Here is a 17,845-nt window from a genome sequence, read left to right on the forward strand (position 1 = left end):
CATAGACAAGACAGCCCTTGGTTATATTGTGCAGTGCCTGGAAATGTAGGAACATGACCAACGTTGTTTTGTAATATTGCTTATTTGCCTTGTATAAAGGGAGTGATGTTTTTATTTAATCCCTTAAAGCTGTATTTTATGAAAAATAAACACACCGACAATTGTTGCATTGAAAATGTGATGTAACTTAAGTCAGGGATTTGTAATTGTGTAGATGTGCAGTTGTGCATGTGGTGTTTAAAACACAGAAAGTGTGTGCATATACATGCATACAGGCAGTGTGAATGAGGTGTGTGTGTCTTACTCGGGGTTGCCATTTCCCAAACACTCCAGGTAAAACCTCTCCCCCTCTCTGGGCAAATCACTCTCAGGTTTGATCTCCACATTCGGGGAATCTATAAGTGAAAGACAAACACACAAACACACAAACACACACACACACAGACACACACACACAGTATAGTTACATAACACAGGACTCATAACCATACAGACATGCACACAGCAGCGATAGTCTCATTCATCCCTGTCTCCATCTACTCCCATCTGCATCCTGTAGGCGTCACCATCCCTCTGCCTCCAACAATGACATAACCCCTTACACAACGACATCACTTCTCCGTCCGCGACGCAGTACCATGAGCTCGCCCACAGGGTGGCAGCACCAGTACAGAGTCCGACGCGGCTCCATTTATAGTTTAATTTTAGATGATAACTTGCTCTTCTTATCCACTGTGACTCAACTCTGGGCAAGTGCGCCAGAGGAAGGTTAAGTTCCTGTGTGGTCATTATTGCAGGTAGCTAATGTGAAATTACTGGTGCAGAGGTCAAACTGCAAAGGGGGGAAATGTGCCTATACTGCTTAATAAAAGAAAAGAGCACCGCAGAAATAAAAACCAGAGTAGTGTGAGTTTTATTTCATATTTCCCTCTCGCATCTGTCCCTCTCGCTACTCTACCTCCCTTCCTCCAGCATCCTCTGTATCTGTCCACTCTCACAAACCCCCCTCATTTCCCAGTTGACTCACACAACACCCGCAGAGCCTGCTCGCTCCTCTTGTCCCCCGGGGCCAGAGAGGGATGGTCGACGGCGCAGGTGATGAGGGCGTTGTCGTCGCTGCGGCTCACCTCCAACGTGAGCTCGCTGCTCACATTGTATGTGGGATCGTCTGGAACGGGCTCCACCACGTCTGGGCGCCCTGAGGCGAAGAGTAAGAAGGAGAAAGGGGACAGTCAAGAGGGAGATGTCTGCATCTTAACTAGAGACTGGTAAAAAAAAAAAATACAAAACACATAAGGTATGACAAAGAAAAATACTCTCGGCTGTAATTAGGATGTGGTGATTTCATGTTGTAGAACTGTGGAGAGGTGCAATGACCCCCATTTGTTCCCATTAAATGAAAAATGCTTTCTCCGAGCAGTTACCTTTCGCCCTTGGGTGTTTTGTTCTGTAATCTGTCATTATATGCCACATATACTGTATGTGTAACAATGCACTTTCACACATTTTATAGCAACATCACACCTTTTCTCTCTCTGAAAGGATAGTTTTTTTCTGCTGACTCATTCAGTGATGTGTACAGTCATTATTATATCCAATAAAACCTTCCATCTCATAAAACCTGCAGGTCTGTCTTTGTTTTCCAGCTAACCGGGTCTTACTGAAGTAACATGAGTCAGATGTGCGTTGCGCCAAAAAATAGTTTAAAGCACAAAGGATTAATCCATTAGTCGATCATCAAACATTGTTCTAACTGATACAACTTCAGTCATTAATCAACCTGAAGTACCAAAAACTCACTGGTTCCAGCTTCTGAAATGTGAATATTTGCTGCATTTCTCTGTTTATATCACTGTACATTGAATATCTTTGAATTTTTGGATTGTTGGTCAGAGAAAAAAAAAGTATTTTGAAGATATCATCTTGGTCTCTGCGTAACTGATGAGCATTTTACACTATCTTCTGATATTTTATAGACTATACTATTTATCAGTTCATTAAAAAAAAAACAATCTTCATGTGAATTAATGATGGAAATAACCATTTCTCTAAATGTATATCTCTGTTTGTCCCATTTTCAATTCACTTACTTCTAAAAGGGCACAAATAACAACTCCAAAGTAAGACCTACATCCCACTGGAACGTCCCGGTTCATGAGGAAACCTGAGGAAAGCTTCAGTCTCTAAGCTGCTTCATGTGATTCTCAAAAGTCGACATTGCTCTGCAAGTTAGCATCTCCAAGAGCTAACTGAAAATTTCAGTTCCCTTCAGTACCCAGAACCCAGAACCCCTGTAATGTAACATCAGTAAACCGCACACAGAGCTCTGACGTTTACTAACCAGGCCACGCTGTAATATTTCATGCTGAAGTACAACAAAGGGACGAGAGAGGGTAAAGATCTAACATTACTAAGTCCAGCTTTCTTTAGACTTTAGAGTTTTATTCTGGCAAGCAAGTTTTAATTAATTATAGACACTTTGCAGACACTTTCACTTTTCCTTTTCTTTGCTTTATTTAAAATTTCTGGCACCAGTCTGTGCAGAATAAAAGGAAGAAGGAGAACTGGGCAGGTGTAAGTAGGCCTGAGCAACTGCAGCAGCACTAGGGTTAGTAGTATGAAAGCATAAACACAGTGGAGACTGTCATCCGGAGATTGCACTCTATTGTAAGAAAAAATATCAAACTGGTTGGTCAGAGCGTGAAAGTGGTTGGTGAATCTTGGAAAGTGGACCAGAACCTTATCACTTTCTCCTGCATGGAGTGACACACACACACACATTCACACATGCACACACAAGCATGGGCGCATGTAGGTCAAGCTCATGAATAACATATACACAGAGGAGACAGAGATAGTGGCGGGGAAGCAGATTGGAAAACACACGCATGCACACACACCCACTTTTTGCCTCCGTCTCACTCTTTCAGTCAGTCAGACACACAGATATTATAGCTGCCTCCTCCCCCCTCCCCCTCCAGAGAACTCTTCAAATACCACTGACTCTAATGACATCTCTCTTTTTATTACCATAACCAGTCCTCTGACCCACAGAGAAAATTAGTTTACTTTCCAGGTGCATTTCAAAAATCCAACGCCACTCAGAACAGTCTTTTTGTCACTGTCTCTCTCTCACTATCCTCTCTCTCTCTCTGACTCTGTCTGCATACACAAATAAAGCTAGTATAGCCTTTATTAAAGACCATGGATCTCCAAAACTAGACTAGGGAATGAAGAAACCCTGTTTGTTTACTCACTGAATCCTGTATACAGTATTTTTTGAAATAATACAATTGAGCTTTAATAAGTTTTTCAGACCCCAGGGGTCATGGTGATACTGACTCAACACATTCATTACTGAAAAAATAAGATAGAGTCAGTTTAAGTGGTTTTTCCCAAGACAGCAGTGATGCACATTTACTCATAATTCACATTTCCTCAGTTCATAATTAGATCATCAGGGTAGATTTGCATGTCAGCTGCTGCAAGCACAGCAACAAGCAAATTGGACTGTAAAGCAGTAACAGGTTGTGTTACACTACATTACATATAAACTGACAGACTCTACCTCTAATAGGTTAAGTTCAACTAAATTAGAAAAATATATACATACATATTCCAGTCATGCAGATCTTTTGATTTCGGTTTTGTCACAGCATTGAACTAGAGACAGGATCACACCAGCTGTGACGTTCAGACCTGTGAGTACGCAGTATTACTACATTCAGGGTCAGACCACGCCCATATTCAAGCTTGGCCTTGATCTTTTATGTCAGCTAAACACCTGTAAGGTTTTGTGGTGACAACATTTGTCACAACAACATTTGTCTACAAACACAGCTCAAAATCACCTCAGTGGTAGTTCCCTCTACAGCAGATATCTTGGCGACCACATTTTGCCATGATGACACACATACAAACTCAAAAATGGTTTTGAAAAATTCAAGAGTAACATCTGTCACTGGAAACAGGCTCCTCATTACTCTGGACAATGGAAACTGTTCACTGTGTATTTTTGTGGATTAGCCAGAATATCCAGGATGTTGTTTCTGGAAACTGACTGAACATTTTTCGATACTGTGAGGACCAAAATACAAATTCTGTTCACACCATTGTACAGAGGCAGAAATCTGAAAACCTGGACAAATAAGATGCTTAGCAAGAGGTAATTTGCATGAAATGACCCTTTAATTATATTTAAAGTGGCTATAATCAATATCTGTATATTATTAACTATGGCTTAAACCTGACTCTAAAGTTGCTTTCTTTTTAGTGTCTTTCAGCTCAGTGTTTTGGTTTTCATCACTTGAATAAACTAAAAAAATCACCCTACACGCCAAATGAATTTTTTTCTGGCATATGGTTTCTGTCGTTTTAGGCAGCTCTTATCACGCTGATGTGTGGTCAAGTGTTCAGTTTTCTGGTGAGTTTGGTTTTCATTAGTTATCTGATGCGAGTTATCTGTGTATGGGTGGGAGCTCGATACCGAAGCAACACTCCACAGTCACCACTTTGCAGACTGACGTCAAAAACATCACCGGGGTAATTCTGTATTCTGTAAAGCACTTTGTGTCATATAGTTTGTGAGAAAAGTGCTATACAAATAAAGTTTGATTAAAGTCTGATGAGAGCCGCGCCCAGATCTGGGATATTATATATTTTGTGCAGTGGCAGGAAGTGGAGACGTTCATCGTTCGTTTACATACAGTCATTAAGGTGGACATGTCCCTCAGGAGTTGGTGCAGACCAAAGACTGAGCTAAAAGAGAGTCAGTATTGGACTTGCAGTCATCAAGTAGATATAATCATGACTTCCAATGAATGCTAACTGCTCCATATGTGCTGGTGGAAGTGTAAACAGGAAAATGCTTTCTCTGTAACACGTTCCACATATCATCTTGGTGACCTACAGCCTCTTTCTGCTTTACCCGTGTGGCCAAAAACAGCAGTTAATGCAGGTTTAATATAAGTGCAAAATATGACATTCAATATACTGTATGTGCACTGAAACTAATGAACAAGCTACAGCTGCATAACAAGCAGGCTCTGGACCAGACCATGCAACAGATAATATAATGCAGAGAATATGGTGCAGAGGTAACAATAAAGGTGTGAAAAATGATGGTTAAGTGTTAAATGTAAAGGAAAACAGCAAACATCCATCAGCATAAATTAAAACCCTGGAGCCTATACTGTATCTACTATATCTGCAGAAAAGCATACAGTATGTTGGATCTTTATGGGAGCTTACATCCACGGAAAAAACAACTTAAACCTGGTTAAAAAAGTAAATCATTAACAAAGAGATAGCCACATATTTGCTTATTCAACACTACGCTTCACTGTACATTCTCAAGTCATCATGTATGGTCAATTTACAGTATCAATTGAACATATCATTGCCTCATCATATGATTCATTGCTATTAAAACATCTCAAAAGTTTCCAACAGTTCACAAAGATACAAGATCATTACAAAAACATACCATTTCATCAAAGTTATGTTTTTAATGACTGTTAAATCATTAAAAATAAATATTAATATTCAATTATATTTTTGCAGCATTAGTGGAAGTGTGTGTAGCGTTCCCCTTCGTTAATATTTAAGCTCGACTGTACTGCAGCACCTGCTAAAAATTTTATGGGATGCCCGTACTTTTCTGTAAAACTCCTATTCCTCGAATGAAAAGGTGGGCAATCGCCACATCCTCGAGACTAACTTCCCCCAAGGTGGTGATGTGATGCAGATGAGATGCTGGTGCTGCTGATGCTTCAACCCTCAAGCGTACAAACCATAAAATAATCATATTAGGAGAATCAAACAACTGGATGCAGCAATTACTGCGTCCAGCTCATTTGGCCTTTTAAGGCTGGAGAAGCGTGTTTGTGGCCATAGTTTCTGGATTAGAGCCAAAACATTAAGCCAGTTAATCGATTGGTCTTATAAAATCTTTAAGGCTATTTATGAGATGTAAAATGTCGCTTTTATAATCAAAGAAATGAATCTGCTGATAGAATGAGGTATTTCCATTTGTTTTTAAACAGTCGACTGTGACAAGCAGTTTAGACCATTTAAAATTCATAAGTCACCTCAGCCAAGAAAATTCTTCCAACACTTTGAATTGCAAGTGAAATTATTCTCCCAAAATATCCTGTTTTAAATTGCCAAAAATATCCAAATGTGGTAAACACTATTAAAAAAAAATGTTACAGTATGAGCCTCTTCTGAATTGTGATGGGCATTGTTCTCTGTATTTTGACATTTTACAAACAAAACTGTCAGTTAATACAAAAACAGTGATCATTAGAAGCCCCATTCTAGATCAAAAAGCACACAAGAAAGACCGCTTGGATGACTGTGGGAAAGCCAAGTGAATGAGTGAGTAAAATTCCTTCTTAATATTCAACAACTTTGCCAGCTGAACAAGGCGCTTAACCCCGAGCTACTCCAGTGGAGCAGCTCAGTCGCCAAAAGTAGAAAGCTCTGGTTGTACTTGGCATCTCAGAGGTGTGAAAACGTGTAGCTGTGAACAGACAGTGAAGTATGGCTTAACACTGCTGTGCATGCTCAGCAGAAGCCCGTCTTCGTTGGATAAGAGGGGGGAAGGTTTTAAAATAATCAAAACAGTCATCACTTTTAAGCTCAAATCGGATTAGGGCCAGCAAAAGCACTCAAGTCTGATTTGAGCGTTCATATGAGGTCATCTAATTTGGAAAGAGTTCATTAGTCCAGTTACTGGATAACAAAGCTGCTGGAGCAGATTTTGATTACGTCTTGCTATGTTTGTCTCTACTGTATTTATTTCCTGTGGGAGGTGACTAAGCACCTTTACTAAGGTACTGTGTCTAAGTTTAATGGTGAGGTACATGTACTTCACATGAGTATTTCCATGTTCTTATAGACTCAACCTGTACTTCACTACATTTCAGATCTGTATATACTGTACTCTCTGTATGTGCTGTATTGCTTTTCTTTATATCACTGCTAAATGTAATATTTCTAGGTTCTGGGCTTTTCTCGTTCTGGTCACACAAAACAAGTCATTTAAAGATGCCACTCTGAGCTTTGGGAACTTCTGAAAATTAGCATCACAGCCCCCGATTTGTTCGATTTCCCAAAGTGCTGCGATTGACTGTCTTCAAATGTTTTCTTCTTTTAACACTCATTTTCAATCTTACATCCTGCCCCAACATCCTTTACATCCTCAAAGCTGTAAATGACAGCTGTTATATGATAAAGCAGCTCAAAGGAGCCATACTGCAACATGAGTAGTATCACTTTTAATTAAAATGATCTGACACTGGACTTTTACATGTAAAGACGTGCTCAGCAAAGGACCAGAGCATTTCTTCCACCGCTGTCTAATTCTGTCTCGTCTTTTACATTACATCGCTCCATATGGACACACGCCCATGTACCCTTCGCCCTCCGCCCCACGTCCTGCATTATGACAATTTGGGCCGGTATTCAGCCGGTATGGCCTTAAGTGCCACCATAAATCCCCATTATCTCCAATCCAATACATCGATGTCACTAAATGATCCATAGCTCTTTCACACAGTACAACTAATACAGTCTTCAAAGCTCTTAGCCTTTCATTCTTCTCAATTACCACTCCCTTTCCCGCACTCTCTCTGGCTCTCCGTCTCCCCTCCTCTCCCCGCTCTCTCTATCTAAATCCTCTTTCCAGATTTCTCTCTCCATTTCGTCAGCTCTCTCTCTTTTTCTCCCCTCTCTCCTGTTGCGCTCTCCAGTCCCCTCTTCTTTTAAACTGGTCCCCCTTTGCTTCATCCTTTCCCCCCCTAGTCTGCGCTCCCTCTCAGCCGCAAAGCCGCCTCGCTCCTTCTTGTTCTGTGGTTTTCTTAATTCCCCTACTGCTCTCTCTCTCTCTCTTTCAGTCTCTCTCTTCCGTTGACTCTTTACAGCTTCCATCAGTCTCTCAGTATCCTCGCAGTCGCTCTGTCTATTTTTATGCACGCACACACACTCCTGCTCATTCACTCACTCTCTCTCTCTGTTCTCTGTTTTCTCAGCAGCCCCTCACTGTCACTTTTTTGATATAAGGCCTCTCTCTCTCTCTCACACACACGCACACGCCCTCTACATCTGTGTCGCCCTCATTCCCCCTCTCCTCTCTCTCTCTCCCTCTCCATCTTTCCTTTCACTGTCAGTGAAGCTGTCAGAGAAGCAGTGGTGAGCAGCAGTCTATGGTCTCATCTTTCACACACACACACACACACACACACACATACAAACACACACAAACACACACACACACACACACACACACACACACACACACACACACACACACACACACACACACACACACACACAGACTACAACTGCATGAATGAGAAGCTGTAATAACAGCACACTGACCCAAGGTGCTCTTCTGCTATCTAGCCGGAGATGAGCACTGTGTGACAGCCTGTGTGTGTGATTATTAACTGGCTATTACCAGTGTTTGTGTGTTAATCAAAGGGATGTGTGTTCTTGTCTGTGTGTGTGTGTGGTTTTGTTTTACTAGATTCCTGGGGTCCGACAGCTTCGTGGGGACCAGAATTCTGGACCGCACAACACTGACCTCAAACAAAGTCAGGACAAATATCGGCGTTCGCACACAATGTGATGACAGCGTTGAGGACGCTAGCGGCTCCGCTGCTGATGGGAGGGAAACTAGTCTTGCGAGTGCTAGCAGGTCTCCTGCTGTTACAGCTACAAAGAAAGCCTAATCATATTCTCTCCCACCATCGCCCAATTCATTACACAGCTATTGATTAACACTGTTCTCTTGCTCCACTTTGCATCTTGGTAATTATCAGACATTGCATTTACCCTGTATTAGCTGTTAGTGGTTAATACATTTCTGTATTTAGACTCAGTTGTTGTCCTGTTGTGCTCCTTTGAAGTCGAGATGGCAGAGTCATTGAATCGAGAAGTCACGGATTCTGATATCAGACTGATTGGATTCAGTGTATTAAAATTAATTCCTCTTCGGAGGTGGTGCCCCCGCCCAAACGAGCACATTTGAATAAAACCCCAATAAGTAGCTTCACGCTACAACTGATTGATGCTGAGCGATGTCAGGATGGCTGAGCGGGGCCTTGAACACACCATCTTTCTCAGTGAGTTCATCTCCTTCAAACGGCTCTCTGTCTGTCTCTGTTGTACTCTGTTCTCCATTTACTTTAAAGGGTCAGTTCACCCAAATTACATAAAAGAACCAATGTCCCTGTCATTTTGGGTGCAATTCTATTGACAGATGAGACCGTTGACTCAGCAAAACCCTGGATTATGTTCAGTGACTGTGCTCTTTATCAACATTCGATACAGGACTTCGAAAAAAATAATAATTTTATTCTGCAATGTCCTTGCATGGCATAGGAACTATGGTTAAAGGGACACTCCCCTAATCATATACATGGTGTTTAGTTTAGTCTCAGCATGTGAAAACAGTTACATAATGTCTTCTGAGGCTCTGGAGTGCAGTTTTCTCCAGACTTTTCCAAAGTCAGAGCTTAGAGACAGCGCAATTTTAACAGATAGCCTGTGTAACAAACTGAAGACTGGTGCTTCAGAGACATGGGACTTTACCAGACAGAGAGACTATTAAGAAAAATGCAGTTAACGGTGAGTGTAGGAGCCAGAGTTTTTTAAAACTTGACCAAAATGACTAAAAGTCTGGGTCTTTGATGCTTCAGTTTTGACCATCCTTTTTCTTTTTCTATTGCAAATTGCATCTTTTTGTGTTGTGGATTAAATGACCCTTTAAACAGAAATCCAAACTCTCTAAAAAGCAACAATTCCCACACTCCTCTTCCCCTTTGTCTCCTTTTTTTTAGTTCAGTTGTTACAAAAAGAGGAGATAATCTGTCCTCAGTCAGGCAGCTCTCCCTCTCCTCCTCTTTGTAGCTTTAGTCCATTCTTTCGATTCATTTCAATCCATAATTACAGCAAACATTAATGCTGCCAAGGCACCAGGACACGAGATGGGCATTTTTGCATTACAAAGCCTGACTATAGCATTTTCCACGTCAATAAATCATTATTACATTATTTCATCAAATTATATTAGTATAATTAATGTAGAAAAGGCCACTGCAAAGAAGTCTAAACACTGCAGTTTACAAAGAGACGGATTTGGCAGGACATCTGCTGGAGAGCGTCAAACACAGACAGAGGGCGCTGTTCTTCCAGCACAACCATAGCTTAAAGCTTAAAGAGTTTCTGGTGAAGGCAGACGGTGGAAGGAGTGAAAGGGTGACAGAAACAACACTTCCAACATGTTTTTTTTTCGGCTCGGTAAAGCAAAACAGAAAACCTCTGACTGATGAGGCAACAAGACGCGGAGGGGGAGGGGACGCGGTTTATGGGAGACGTGGTTGTAATTTGGAGAAACGTTACAACTGCCAATACTACTGGTGTGAGTCAGAGGCTGCCAATCGTCTCCTTGATTTTCAGTTTATCTGCGAGGAAAAGAGCTGCTTCATTTGTCCGCTCGTGTCATCCTCTCCTGTGCTCCCTCTGCCGCTCCCTCTCTTCCCTGCTCATTTCTCCTGTTTATCTGTAACAAAAGACTAGTCAGTCTGACCTCATGCAAAGCTCTCTCTATCTCCATTTCTCTGTTCGACCTCATCCCTTCATCCTCTCCTCCGCCCTGCCTTTTATTGTTGGATTTTGTCGTTATCCCCGGCTAGATCCGACCCACGCTGTCTCTTGCTCTCTGTTCTGTCACTCCCAGTTGCAGATACGTTGCAGCTCAACGGATGACACACACACACACACACACACACACACACACACTTGCAAGAATAAACTCTGCATCAACACATACACAAAATACAAACAACAGCCAACACATACACACATCCCGGATACATGCAAAGGCACAAATTTACAGGATCAGGACACAAAGGAATGATGGGAAAGAAGGGCACAAACACGCAGACACACTCACAGCATGTTTCTGCACTCACACACACAGGCAGCATGCCCTCACACTTGCGCACGCACACATATGCAAGCACAGGTTTAGGGCACACAGAGAGACAGCAGGCAACGTGGCAAGGACACAATACACACACAGCATGATCAAACACAGTTTCACTCACACACACCACTACAAACACCAACACATGAGGGATATGTGCACAAATTTGCGCATGTCTATAATCACACACACACTAGCAAATCCCCATACACGCTGCAGGATCACACAAACACTTAATTCCAGAGAAAAACACACACACACACAATGGCGAAAACCACATCCTTGCATTCCTACAGAATATCCTTGCAGCTGCACACTCACACACACACACACAGTCCTACACACACACACACACACACACACACACACACACACATACACACACACACACACACACACACACAACCACGCCCAAGCACTTCCTCACCAAACAGACAGATCCAGCAAAGAGTTCAAGCCAGAGTACAACAACAGACACTTCAAACATACATTTTCTGACCCTGGAATACACACACATCCACAAACACACAAACAAAGAGAGTGTCCACACACTTCCTGTATCTCTCACCTTCCAGCTCCTGGTCTCCGCGGTACCAGATCAGCCTGGCGGGGGGTTTGCTGCCAGTACTGATGCAGGTCAGGGTGACTTTGCCTCCCTCCGGCACTGCTTTCTCAAAGCCCGAGATCTGAGGTTTACCGGGCACACCTGAAGAGAGACAGAGAGACATAAAGAGTTAGGGAGTTAGAGGGAGAGAGAGAGGGGGAGGGCTGCAGGGCTCACCTTGTAGCCAGGAAAGGCAAAAAAAAAAAAAAAAAAAAAAAAAGATTAATAAATAAAAGGAAGGCAAACAAATACAGCATATATGTACTGAATTGGGGGGGAAACAATGAATGTTAACGGCAAAGCTTGATACAGCATCCTCAATATCACAGACAAGCTTGAATTTATTTGGTCAAATTTTGAAAGCTCTGATGGAAACCAGCTGGGAAAAAAAAAATGATGCACGCTTGTAATTATTTGCACCCACAGTCGTTGCACAGTGGCTCACATTTCTGTAAAGCTTCTGTTAACCCTGACCTTCCACAAGCATCGAACCAGCTGTCTCCCCATCAGTGCCAATTAGGCCTGGTGCACCACAATATTTCTATGTTTGCTGACAAGTGACCACTCAAGACTGTGTGAGTAATGACTGTTTTGTCTCCGAAGCAAAGGCGGAAGTAGCTTAATGTTGTTACAGCGGCTCAGGAAGGGGGTCGGGGTAGATAGATAGGTATTTAACACTAGAAAGCGATGTTTGCACCCAATTTGCTGCTAAATATCAGTGTTGGTTTCTTTTATCCATGATCACAGTGGTTCCCTAATAATAACCAAGTCGTTTTTTTTGTGCCTAAACTTAACCACATCTTAACAGTGGAGGAGGCAGATCAGAAATCAGTCATGTGAATCCTTTCTGTAACCATCACCTGTAATGGTTTTGGAGGGTAGTGTTAAAAAAAAAAAAAAAAAAAAAAAAAAAGATGCTGTCATGATAAAAAAAAGGCCTTTTTGATCCTATTTTGTTGTTGAGTTTGAAGGCCAGAACCAGAGCTGCAATAACTAGTCAGTTCATCAATTAGTTGATCAAAAGAAAAGAAAATTAATTTTGACAATCAATCTTTTAAGTTATTTTTCAAGTAAAAATGCCAAACATTCTCTGGTTCCAGCTTCTCAGATGTGAGGGTTTGCTTTGATTTCTGCCTTATATGATAGTAAACTGAATATCTTTTGGTTTTGTTGTGTCTTTTGAATAAATAGAAATACAGCAAATTCCCTTGGGCTGTCAGTCATTACAGCAGTTTTTGCTGACAGTTAATAGATATTTATTAATCAAGAAAATAATTAGCAGATTCATCTATAATGACAGTAACTGTTAGATGCAGCCTCGCATAGAACCACTATCAATAGGTTCTGGTGAAAATGAATTAATAAACAGTAGAAACACTGAATTTTAAAGTGACAGAGAAAGTGTATTTAGTGATATGTTTTGCCAGTACCTGACCTGCTGACTAAAATAAGGGACCCAATGATATGTGCATCCTTAGGAGTCTGTCAGTTTCATATATGTTTCTCATGATTAGGTTTTTGAAATTGAGATTCATTGCAAATGGTCTCAATTGATTGAAAAATGCCATTAGTGATACACATTTCTGGGAAAAGTCTGTGATAACACACAGTAGGTTGGACTCTAAGTAGAGCACACATCAGTCCTGTGATGAATCTGAATCACTGAAATACTAATCACATTTTAAAAACATGTCAGAAGATTACAGAAGCTGAATATAGAAACAAAAATATTCCCAAAAGAAAACGATAAAATCCTCCATGAACTTAACATTCATGACACTTCTTGAGGTATGCATGTTAAGCATTCCTAGATTTGCAGTGAAGCGCTAAAAGGCAGGGTGGCTGCCTACTGAGAAGAAGACGGAACAGCAATTAATTCAATGAAATAAATAATAACGCATTACACCCTTTAAAATCAGCAGCGTGGGCTCTGCATTGCCTCTGACAGCCTCGGCATTTCTGCGACGCGAGTCTGGTAAATAGCATTGCGGGACTGTTCACTCTCAGTTACTGCAGGTCAGTTCAAAATGTCAAGGAAATAAATTATATTTTGCAGAGATTATTAAACATGACTCCCAGAATTCATTAGCTAAAAGCCAAAATGGGAGCTGGAATGACTCAGTTAGACTGAAATGTTTTTCTTTTTTTTTTTTGGGGGGGCCTTGGGTGGGCTGTATGGAGTAAAAGCTGAAAGGGACAGAGGGATGACATTAGCCAAAGGTCAGATTCAAACTGCCAACTGCAACACCAGGACGCCCCAAGACAAACCACAAATTTCTCCCCGGAGGTGTTCTTCCAGATTCCAGCACCGTCGGTTAAAATAAGAAACAATTTTTTTTGCCTAATTACTGTTTTAACTTGGAGCATGAGAGGAAGTGAAAACAACACAATCCACACGTCTGCTCTGCCAAAAATTTAAGTATCCACTTTGCCTCCACCGTTGTGGTCGGAAGGCAAGAAAGGAGAAAATTAAACTTTTCTCGCCGTACTCCATCTGGAGCCACTGTGGGCGGCACTTTTCTCCCAAGTGTTGGTGGAGTTTACTGTCATTCTGCTGTTGAAAATAATGAACATTGTGTCTGCGGTCTATCCCACCATCATCTGCTTTAAGGGAGGGGAGAGGGCGTGATGGACAGAGAGTGAAAGAGAAGGGGCAGAGAGAGTTAGACGTTGCAAATCTAATTTGCAACAATTAAGATTTTGTGACAATTAAATTTCCAAAACTTGACACGTATTCAGCGAGCGAGGAAAGACAGAAAGAGAAAAGACAGATAAACAGATACATCGATGTCAATGGAGCGCATGTATCATGTATTTAATTATATTCAAAGTTCTTCCTGTTACTTTGTCCACCTCCCACAGATTAAGACAGACAAATGGAGAGAAACAGAGGCACCAACATAAAGTGCCATGAACTAACCAAGGTATAGATCAAAAAAATAAAAATGTGGTCAATTTTTTATGTAGCAGTATTTGATGTAGTGCACTGTGTGTGGAAGCTCTCTGGCAGTAAAGTGGCATTGAATATTAATGAGGGAATAATATTGCATGTATAGAATTGGCTGGAGAAGCCCTGTTGAGACCCTTTCCTCTACAAGGAGAATAAAAGAGAATAAAGCCATTATAAATTATTCTCTGCTTAGCTCAGGAGAGAGCGCGGAGGCATGCCACACATTTTATTCTAACAGACACACAACCATTTAAAACTGACCAGGCTCAGCAGTTATGGCTTTATGTGTGTTTGTGTGTGTGTGTCTGTCAAAACCTTCCACATGTCAAAACAAGAATAAAACACTCACGCATGAACACTGCTCTGCCAAAACTCGATATCTTTGGCTGATTTTCCCATAGGGGTCTGTGCGTTTTAGACATTTTGCCATACATTTTTAATGGTTTGGCTCCCTCTCAGGGGTCATGAAATATTTATTGAACGCAGAATACAGTGTCACAGCCGTCAATTACAGCGAATAAAAAATGCCTGAATCACAATTACTGCTAAATTGGAAGAAATATGGAGGAGTGATTCTCATATTAATATGAATTAAAGAGCTAAAGTAGACCCGCCTTCGCCTGTGCTTCAGCTCTCACAATCCCCTCCCCCCGACACGAATACGCACACACACAAACATCGCATTAACATTTTAAGTGCACTGCACATGTTGTTGTCCAGGGGAAGTACATTTCATTCTTCCTGACATACTTTGCAGCACTGCCAAAACATTTGAATAAATATCAACAAAATGATTTATTCAAGGATGCTTCCACAGCTGTCGACTCACAAACCCCAAATTCTGGGGAACAGCCCTGTGGTCTTTCAGCTACATAACAGCCGTTGTGAACATAAGCCCCCCCTGCCCCACCCTAAATATCTAAATTTTAGCATCTCCTCTTTCCACTAAGTGCATTTTCCTAGAGCATTAGGCAGAAACCCGCCGCAGCTCCGTTTTCATCCAAGTTTAATTTGTTGGCAAATTATGATGTATTGGATTAGAAAAGCAGAGAAGAAATGGCAAAAACTAATAATGAAAAAAACCCTCCTCAATATCACAAACAAGCTCATAGTAAAAACTAACTCCTGGCCACATCAGAAGGCGTGCAAAATTAAGTGATGGAGGCCAATTTGTATGGATGCAGATTTTTGTGATCAGCACAAACAATGACTCAGTTTCAGGTGGCCCTGGATGCCCTACAAGGTTGGCTGTAAATCTGTCCACCACAACTTTGCAGGAATATCTGACCAGCTGTCTCTCCTGCGTATACATTAAGTCCCCGTTGTGGTTGTGTAGCCATTAGCTGGTGCATTATAGCATCGCCAAGTGCACTGCTTTGTTCTCATCTTCAAGAGAAACCATGAAATACAGCCAGCATTAGCTGACACTGAGGAACAATAACACCACCAATAAAAATCAATAGTTAAAAGACAGTTCGTGATGGTCCAAAGCCGATTAGCCCAATATCCAATCAATAAACAGGCCCACTCACCGCTGACAGGATGACCGCAATTTATAGCAGGCTGCACAGCAGCATCACACGTAGGTAATAACATCCATCTCATAGAAGTTGAGTGGAGCCAGTTTATCTCCACACACGAGAGTTATATGAGGTCATAACCTTACACAAAGCAAGGATCTGGATCAAACTGGATGAAGGCATCACGAGCAAGGCTGTGGAGTCATTACATTGTGGTCCACTGTACTGTTCAGGAGATTTTTTAATCGTTTGGAAGTGTTTCATTTTATTTTTCAATTCAACTGTGACACTGCACACAGCAGAAAAAAGTCTCTAAAGGAAAAATCAACCAATTTTACACGTGATGATCAGTTTATTGGAGGAATATAGGAGCTAACAAAAAGATGAAGTGCATTATGGGTAGCGGAGCCAGTGGTTTTTTTGCAGCTTTACCTGTACTAGGGACTAAACGTCAGGATATCTCAACCTTCACTGCACTGACTGCAGACACTCTTTGATAAATGGTCTTTCATATGTCCCCTAACTGCATGGAACGCAACACTAAACAGGTGGAGCAGCCAACAGGCAGCTTCTCCTTACAGCAGACAGCCACAGGGTCGAACTTCATTCTGCTCTGAGAGAGGGTAAACTCTGCAGGGTAGGTCGGGCTAATACAAAGCCACAGCGGTGCATCAAGGTGAATTTGAGCCACTTTTCACAATTTTCAAGTTAAAGTATTCTGTAGTTTGATGGGCCAACAATTTCTGTGCGCAGTCTGAGACAGGCTGGTAGAAAAAGTGGGCATTTTTGTAAAATCGTTACAAACAACATGACAGCTGAGGAGAAAATAAGAAAAGATGCTGAAAGCTTCAAATCATCCATTTAAATTTGTCGCAATCCTACAGGTTCGGGAGAGAAATTAAGATAGACTGCAGTCGAGCTGATTTCTACAGCCGTCAATCAGTCTCAAAGGACACATGCCTGAGCGTGAGCACCAGGAAGACAAGGGTAGCATTCTGCACCATCAGGCCTCAGAGAGAACAAAGAATCATTTTTTGAAAAGCCTTGGTAGGAAAGAAAAATCTTAGACCTTCGGATGGGCCTCACAGAGAGAGGTCCTCCTTCAAGGACAGATATGAGATAGAAAGGTTAAAACACATGTGTAAAACACACGTTTCTTTTACATTTTTGCCTTTTCTTTAAATCCAGAAAACCTATGTAACACAGCTGTTAGAGACACAGGTGACTTGCACTTTTTTTAAGCAGCATAAAAAAACTGGATATAAAAATACTCTCGACAGTTGGATGCAAACAGTCCGGGGTTTATTTTCAGGTCTGGAAAAGCTGCAACCTCTGTAACTTCCAGATGACTGATTTCCCCCCAGTATGCACATGTGTGACCCACCTAGCACGGTGACGGTGGCTCTGGCGGTGCGGACTGGCATAGTGAAGATGGAGCAGGTGTACTCGCCCTCGTCGGACAGCTGCACGTCAGCGATGGTGATGGAAAGCTCGGTGGATGTAGAGCGGTGCAGCTGGATGCGGTTATCTCTAAGCGCTGAGGGAGGAAAAGGAAGAAGACATTAATAATTAGAAATGTGCACATATATAATCTGCTTTATGCATTATTTAAGGGGATTTAAGTCTCACGAGGTATGCTTTTCAACTTTATAACTTTAATACTGACTAATTTATCTTTCTATATATACTGTTGTTATTATTATTGCAGTGGACGGTAATTGGCAAATTGGCTCTGTACTTGATGCTTGTTTGAATGAAGGAGGAAGAACAAGGAAAGG

At 41.5% G+C, this 17,845-nt stretch overlaps 1 protein-coding gene across 6 annotated transcripts in view; it reads right to left on the minus strand.

The window, feature by feature from the left end:
* The window catches only part of cadm3 (cell adhesion molecule 3), an 89,775-nt gene that overhangs the window by 18,201 nt on the left and 53,729 nt on the right, over window positions 1-17,845 (minus strand). For all 6 annotated transcript variants that reach the window (XM_071490741.1, XM_071490740.1, XM_071490739.1 and 3 more), the window contains exons 4-7: window positions 17,452-17,604; window positions 11,562-11,699; window positions 1,028-1,198; window positions 305-395 (exon numbers count right to left, since the gene is read on the minus strand). In XM_071490741.1, coding sequence (XP_071346842.1) covers window positions 305-395; window positions 1,028-1,198; window positions 11,562-11,699; window positions 17,452-17,604 — 553 coding nt within the window. The remainder of the gene's footprint in view (window positions 1-304; window positions 396-1,027; window positions 1,199-11,561; window positions 11,700-17,451; window positions 17,605-17,845) is intronic.

The sequence above is a fragment of the Trachinotus anak genome, unplaced genomic scaffold (genome assembly GCF_046630095.1).
Source record: "Trachinotus anak isolate AG129_WGS33_773 ecotype Australia unplaced genomic scaffold, CSIRO_AGI_Tana_v1 ptg000012l, whole genome shotgun sequence".
NCBI lineage: Eukaryota > Metazoa > Chordata > Actinopteri > Carangiformes > Carangidae > Trachinotus > Trachinotus anak.